The following is a 7,681-nucleotide window of genomic DNA, read 5'->3' as shown; positions in this document are numbered from 1 at the left end:
AAGAATCCAAAAATTACGAAAATACCACTGTCAGAGCCCAAATACTAATCCTATTCTATAAAAGGGTGAAACAAACAGACCCTACGTGTCAGAATCCCATTCGACTTCTACAACAAAGAAGCCGCGGCGGATCAGGTGTCAAGAGGGATCCACTAACGAGTCCCAACTGCATCTTTATACGCTTCATTTCCAAGTGGACCCCATGCCGACCCGCGTGGCGCGGAATTGCGGATGCACTACCTAAAATACCCCTAATAGTACAGCTGTCTTTTCTACATTTGAGGGTATTTACGACATTCAAAATTTTTATATATAGTTTAGTGATTTTGGCACTTAATCATTTTTAATAGATTTCTTCTCGTCACGCAAGAGGAAGAACGACGACGCGTCTTGGATCAAATCAATCGCGACGTTGACCTAAAATCCCAGAAAAACGAAAAAAAAGGCGAGAAAAGTGGGGAAATCTCAATTTTGATTCTTCATCGATTCCTAATTCTTCGAATTTAGAAGCTGAATTTGAGATTCAAAGTGGTCCTCGATGCTCTCGAAGAAATTTAAGCCGGCAAAATGGTAATTTCGATCACTTCTCAGATGCCCTAGATTAATTTTTACTCAGTTTATTTTTTGGATGAGCAATTGTTTGGATTTTGATTGGTTTTTTTTTCTCTCGCAGCAAGACGTCGTTGAAGCTTGCGGTTGCTCGAATAAAGCTATTGAGGAACAAGAGAGAGGTTCAAGTCAAGCAATTGAGAAGAGAATTGGCTCAACTTCTCGAGAGCGGACAGGAACAAACTGCTCGGATTAGGGTTTCTTATCTTTTTTTAATCCCAATTTATCTTTTTTTCCCCTGCATGCACTATAAATTTTTTTTTCCTAATCTAGGTTTTGTGAATAGAAGCTAGTAGAGCATTGGATAGACCTTGAATAGAATGGTTAACTTTATTTTGGCAGTCTATTGAGGGGAATGTTAATTGCGTTTTTTTAGTGATAATAAATTGTTTAGGCATTGTTTTGTTTTTGGATTCAACTTACTTTTTGTTGATGTGGGTAAATTTAGATGAGAGATGCTTAATAAGGAAGAATTTTTAATCTGAGTTTGCTTCTTAGTAGTGGGAGTGATTGATGTTAAAGCTTCTCCTAAAAGTATCAGATTCTGTAATTCTAGAAGTGGATGCTGATTCATTCATTTCTTTGGGAATGGACGTATTAAACTAATAAATTTGACTCATTTAGGGGCATATAAACTGAGAGGCGCAATAATGTGAATTTAATAAACTATACTAGTGAAATGCTTCAGAAATGTCTTCATTAATGCAGGACATAATTCATTTTGACCAAACTTTACTTTCCAAAACGTTAATATCGTAAACCAGTTAGAAAGATAAAGCTTTCGTTGTTTACTGATTTGAGAAGACTGTCCTACGCTAAGTCATTCTACGGGTTTAAGGCAATATTTTTTGTTTCCTGAGTAAGCAGTAAACCATACCATGTTAGAACTAACATGTTTGGTGCTAAATATAATATTAGTACAAAATTTAAAATTTTGAGTCTTTAGGATCTTGGTAACCATTGCTTGTGATGCAAACATCTTGTTCTGTAGTTGTGTCGCTTCATCTTTGGGTGCAGATTTAATGTTGACAACATCAAGGAAAAGATTCATTTTCACTCAGCATGTAGAATAAATAATCTTATTTCTAAAACTTGATCTCCATGATCTTTTTTAAATCTGTGTTTTATGTATTATTTCTTTTCCAGGTTGAACATGTTATCCGGGAAGAGAAAACAATGTCTGCATATGAGCTCATTGAATTATATTGTGAACTTATTGTGGCGCGCTTGCCAATTATCGAGTCACAAAAGTACGTAATCCAAACTTGTTATGTTTAGTTGCAATTTAGTTTTGGTACTTTTTACTTCTGTTGCATTCTACTTGGATATTTTAATGCAATTAATTCTTTCCTTTTTTGCCGCAAGTTAGCTAATGTATTTGCAAGTTTATTGAACAATTGCATTTGACCTTAGTTCTCTATATAGATTATATGCATGAAGATCCTGATATATCTGTTACCTATTACCCAATGCGAGAAAATGTTTAGAAAATATATGTTTCTGACTGAGAGAAGATTCAGCAACATGGTAATGTTGGCACATGCCACCACCTGAATGAAATTATCTACTACAGATTGAAGTTATTAATAGAATCACAAAAGATTCTACTCAGTAAAGCAATGTCAGACTAATAAAAGGAGAAGAAATATATTGTTATTGTTCGTCTCTAGCTATTGTGCCATCATAATTTTTAAGACATACAACAAAGCCTTACATGTAATGGTAATTTGCGCCGATGAAACCAGAGCATTGCTACTTCCAAAGTTGATGCTTTCATGTTAAAGTTAAATCTTAAGAAGTATGGAAAGCAGCACAAACTTTCCCCCCTAATATAAAAGGATCTTTAATGCCCTGAGTCGATTTGGTTATCTATTTATAGCAATCATTTCAATGATATAAAGTTACTAAAAGGTTCATAAGAACAGCTCTCCTATCTGGCCCAGTTGACAAGTTTATCCTGTCACCTGTGGAACTGTAGCGTGGACTGGATCTTGACTTGGAAGCTTTGTCAATCAATGGACGGCCAGCCATTCTGAAAGCATTGTCTAAATGTAGAAGTTTTGACATATGAGTAGATGAATTGCAAACCAACGTGCTTTATATGCTTATTATCTTAGCTAGAGGATGACCATATTTTGAGGTGACTAATATGTTCGTCAATTTCTTTAAGTGAAGAAACAAACTTGTGTGGAGTGATCAAAGCATAGATTTGAAAATTCTTTATCTTTTTTTCTGCTGATTATTTTTCGTGATACATATTAGTGGCTTCTGGTTTCATTCTTACAAATTTCTCTGCTTTGCTTGAATTATCTAAAAGTTGTGTAGTTACTTATGAACTCGTCCACAGGAGCTGCCCTATTGATCTGAAAGAAGCAGTAGCTAGTGTGATTTTTGCATCTCCAAGATGCGCAGACCTACCGGAACTTTTAGATATTCGCAAGCATTTCTTAGCAAAATATGGAAAGGAGTTTATTGGTTCAGCTCTTGAAGTCAGGCCTGATTCTGGAGTTAGCCGCATTGTATGTTTTTATGATTTATGAGAACTGTGCATCCTTTTTATGATGACTAAATTCACCTTTCACTGATGTCAATCTCATTGCTATTTTTTTTTCCCCTGAATTCTCTGTTCTTGTTTCAACTAGGTTGTTGAAAAGTTATCAGCCAGGGCACCTGATGTTGAAACAAAGATCAAGACGTTGACAGCAGTTGCCCAAGAACATAATATTAAATGGGATTCAGAAGCATTTGAGGAGCAACTTACGAAGCCTCAGGATGACCTATTGGTATCAAATTTATAAGTAGAATAATGTTATGTTTGTGTACTGTTATGAATGTATGTATAAACTCTTGAACTGTGTTGTTGCGCTTGCGCTTGCGCAGCATGGACCAAATACCTTTTCCAGTGCCAGCAAGATGATGCCAATGGAGTCCTCTAGTATGACTTCTTCACCTGCGCCTATTCAAACTGATGAATCAAGGGTGCAAATTCCTCAAAATGACGCTGCACGTAGTACAACAACTTTTCTTGCGTTTTCTGAGGCGAACGGTAGAACTGGCACTTCAGCATCCTTCACTTCTCAGTCTGGATCAAGACAATCAGGTATCAATTACAAAATATCTCTTATTCATTGATTTTGTTATATATTATCAGGGACTGACATTAAGTAATCTTTCTTGTTGTAAAACAGAAAGTAGATCTCGAGGTGAAGAAGTCAACAGTTCATACTCTAGGGAAGGAAATACTTCTTTGAATCATCCATCTTGGAACATGGAATTCCAGGATGCTACTTCTGCTGCTCAGGCAGCAGCTGAATCTGCAGAAAGGGCTAGCATGGCTGCTAGAGCGGCTGCAGAGCTTGCAAGTCGTGGAAACATGCCTAGACAAAATTCTAGTGAATCCAACGAATCACCCACGTCTAGCAAGAAATATGAAAGACCAGAAAAACTAAGGGCATTTTTGGGTGAACATGTTGTTGATAAGCCTGATTCTATGGGGAGTGGCGAAATTAGAAATTCTCGAGGCATGAAAACTGAAGTGCAACATCTGCATCAGGCTGAAAGACCACAAACGAGCTCAAGGAGAGAGGCCGAAAGGACATCCAGTGACTATTCAACTGCTAGGAAACCAACCAGTCAATCTTCACGGCACTCCAGTCAGGATTTTATTTATGATGAGGATATCAATCTTCACTATGATGATCTGAAGGATTATAGTCATGGCCAGAGGATTCCGTCTGAGTCTGAAGCTGTGGAGTCGAATCGGCTGAATATGAAATATGGGAATGCTGAATCTAGTCAAGAGAACATAAATGTTAATTCCACAAAAACAGCTTCTTCCGATTTTGTTGGTGATGATGAGAGAAATTGGAACTCAGATATCTACAAGCATGAAAATTATGGAGGTGAGGCTTCTAGAATGGACACGAGAGAAGCTTCTGTCAGAAGTGATCACAAACAATCAACTTCAAGTGATTCTTTTGCAGTTGTATTTGATGACTACGGTTCTGATGCTGAAGATGACAATTTACATTTTGGGGAAAAGAAAGGAAATATGCTGGATCTGTATAATGGAGGGGAATCTTCTAGTTTCCAGTCTAATGAAGGTCCTTTTAGTATTGACCAGAATAGAACTGGATCCTTTTCTAAGAACACCGGTGCACAGTTGCATTTATTTAAAGAATCCGAGCCTGACGAGCATTCTAAGACAACAACAGAAGATATGTTCCCTTCACGACCTGCTTTTGATGACTCAGATGGAGAAACCATGGACAGTGAGGATGAGGTTGCCAAGTCTGTTCACCACGAAGCAATGAAGAACGGTAGTTCTTTGCATGATCATAGGCCATTCATGAGAGGTTCAGTTTCAGATGAATCTGCTGGCACTACAGATCACTTTGATTTGGAAGCGAAGGAAGTTGAAGAAAAGATTAGAAATTTTGGAGTCTATGATGAAAACATTGACACGGATTCAGATGATGCTGATAAATTTTACAAAAGATCTGGTTCGGGTAGCCTTCCTAATAATCAGCCACCTCCAAGCAGGAATATGTCTCCTAGGGATTCGAGTATCTCAGTTGAAGGTCCAGCATACAGCTCAAGTGATGAAGAAGAGTCACAGCCTTTGCGCTTATCCAAAAGACAGCCCCCGATGGAAAATGAGGCTAATAGGAGGACAACACTGCAATCGTCGCATTTGGGTAGTGAAATTTTTGAAGTTTCAGATGAGCTTAGTAATGAAAGTGAACAGGGCATAAACTTTGGGAGATTAACCGGTGGACTTAAACACAAAGGTTTCCCTCGCCCACCTTATGTAAGAAGCTCTGCTGCCGATGTTTCGCTGTCATTGAAGCAAACCTCTGGCTCTACTTCCATCCATGAAAAGCCTATCATTCCAAACGTGGACAACATGCAATCAGCAAGCTCTGAAGTACCAGATCAAGAATCGCACAAATTGAAATCACATCCGAAAGCTTATGCATCTGAGTCAAGAACTTCAGGAGCTTCCATTGATTCTCACTTGGAAACTGCTGAAGATGTTTCCTCTAAATCTGAGATTACAGAAGCTGTAGACTTTCCAGCTCAAGAGTCATATTACCCAAAATCACGAAGCAAAGGTTATGAGGAAAAAAGCTCAATGTTTCAGGAAAGACAAGGTCATCCAGTCAGCAATGAACAAAATCATTATCCTGTAGTTACCCGACACTATAGAGACAGTGCTTCAGTGCCTCCAAAACAAAGTGTGGATGCTTTCCCTGAGATTGATAAATTAACTGCTTCCGTTCCAAAAAAGACCTATGCAAGTTCTGAAGCAATCAACCTGGATCAATATGATCAGAAATCACATACAAAAGCTAATAGGGAATCCAGCTCGAGAAGGACTCACTTAGATTCAGAGACTGGTGGAGAGGCTAGTGGAAATAAGATGGATCCAATTTATACTTCTGGCAGTAGAATTAAGCTTTCTCGCAGGACAAAGGAAGTGCCATCAGAGTCCCAAAGTAGTTTTCCAGAGGTTACCGGAGCTCCTTTTAACACAGCTTCTGAGTCAGTAACCCTTCAAGGGAGAGTAAGTTCTAAGCCTGTACAGACAAATCCATCTGGTCAACAGCCTTCAGTCGCACCTAAGCAGATACCATCAACCTTTGAGGAAAGTTCAAAGTCAAATCTTGGTTCATCAGAGGATGTAGCTCCGAGAAGCAGTGTGAATACAAGATCTTCTAGTTTAAGTGGAGAGTCAGTATCACGAGAGAGCTCACTCAATCAGGCTTCTCATGTTCATCCAAAGCTTCCTGATTATGAATCTCTTGCTGCTCGTTTTCAGTCACTACGGTCAAATAGGCGGTAAATATTTAGGACCTACACTTGTTGTCTCTATTCTTTTATTTTGTTGTGTGGCTATAGTTGGCTAATAAGTCTGAGAATTATTTCATTTCATTTATGATTGTTATATAGCCGATAAATTTTGTCCATTTTGTGTGGTTTATACTGTTACATCGTATGAACAATAATTCGTCATGGGAATAAGATTCATTTTTCTGGGATTTTACACCCATGTGATAGTTCAGACATCTACTAAAGATAGATCAAATTCTGCAATTTATTATGGTAGCCGGTTACTTTTCTTTCTCCTTTGTTAACATAAAGTGACTGTTTACTGGCTTGGGTATTCCATCTTATATTACACAGAACGTTTCGACCCTGTTGTACATGATATCCCTGATAACATGATCGCAGATTCACAGATATCCTTGCAGAGGCCTTCAGTGTATGCCTATAGGTTTGGTTTGTTGGGTTTGGTGCGCGGAGTTAACATGGTTATCCATCAGTAAATATACTGTGAAACAAATTTCTCGTTCATCTGGTGTCCTCTAATTATGTCCTACACTTTTGTGTATTCAGCTGTATAGGTCGTTCTTAGCTACCTTCAGCTTTTTTTTTCAAATGTCCTTGAAACATATTTGATAACCAGTAGTGCAATTATACGTCAAAAAATACATCAAGCAAAAGTCTGCAAACATTGTAATGGTTTTTCAGTTGAGCTTGTGATTCTTCAACTTGGCAGTATGTATCTAGACGCTAGCACTGCTCTTTACTATTTCTTTTCCCCCCGTTTTCCTAGTTAACAATAAACAATGACTATGCATAGAAGTTTTTTTCTTTTTGCTTCTTGGATGTTTTTCTGGAAGTTTGCGATTTGAAATATAATCTGGGATGTTTACTATTATTCATAGGCAGGTTTTGGGCCTTTCTCAAAGTTAATTTTTTTTTTTTTTGTTCTCAACTCTTTTCAAAATTGGTCGTTCATATCCTGCCTGCTGAATTGAGTTTCGCACATTGTGATTGCTTGCGAGCTACCTGTGCAAATATATTTTCTTTTCTTTTCTCTTCTCTCAGGCAGTCAGGCTTTCCATGCATTTTCAGAAGCAAAAATCAGATAAAAATGTGCAGATTACAACAGTTATGCTTCCTTGAGATAGTCTCTCTCATATTATTTTCCTATGACATTTATACTGAATTTTTATAAAGCATCATTATATGTTTGAACTGGTCGAGGATGTGACACCCCCAGTCG

At 37.9% G+C, this 7,681-nt stretch overlaps 1 protein-coding gene across 1 annotated transcript; it reads left to right on the top strand.

The window, feature by feature from the left end:
* On the top strand, window positions 366–6,659 carry LOC109840818. Its single transcript, XM_020409594.1, has 7 exons — window positions 366–570; window positions 674–806; window positions 1,756–1,859; window positions 2,957–3,128; window positions 3,252–3,392; window positions 3,490–3,709; window positions 3,798–6,659. Exons 1-7 carry the CDS (start codon window positions 539–541, stop codon window positions 6,452–6,454), a joined length of 3,459 nt encoding a protein of 1,152 aa, XP_020265183.1. The 5' UTR covers window positions 366–538; the 3' UTR covers window positions 6,455–6,659.

This window comes from Asparagus officinalis, chromosome 5 (assembly GCF_001876935.1).
Source record: "Asparagus officinalis chromosome 5, Aspof.V1, whole genome shotgun sequence".
Taxonomy (NCBI): domain Eukaryota; kingdom Viridiplantae; phylum Streptophyta; class Magnoliopsida; order Asparagales; family Asparagaceae; genus Asparagus; species Asparagus officinalis.
Note: the sequence above shows the minus strand (reverse complement) of the source record. Positions and strands in the feature narration are given on the sequence as shown.

Excerpts from the sequence above, each read along its gene's own strand:
- LOC109840818 (XM_020409594.1), top strand. The coding sequence starts at position 539 with ATGCTCTCGAAGAAATTTAAGCCGGCAAAATG. Across the intron at positions 571-673 it reads AAATTTAAGCCGGCAAAATG|CAAGACGTCGTTGAAGCTTG; the intron begins GTAATTTCGATC and ends TTTCTCTCGCAG. Across the intron at positions 807-1,755 it reads AACAAACTGCTCGGATTAGG|GTTGAACATGTTATCCGGGA; the intron begins GTTTCTTATCTT and ends TTTCTTTTCCAG.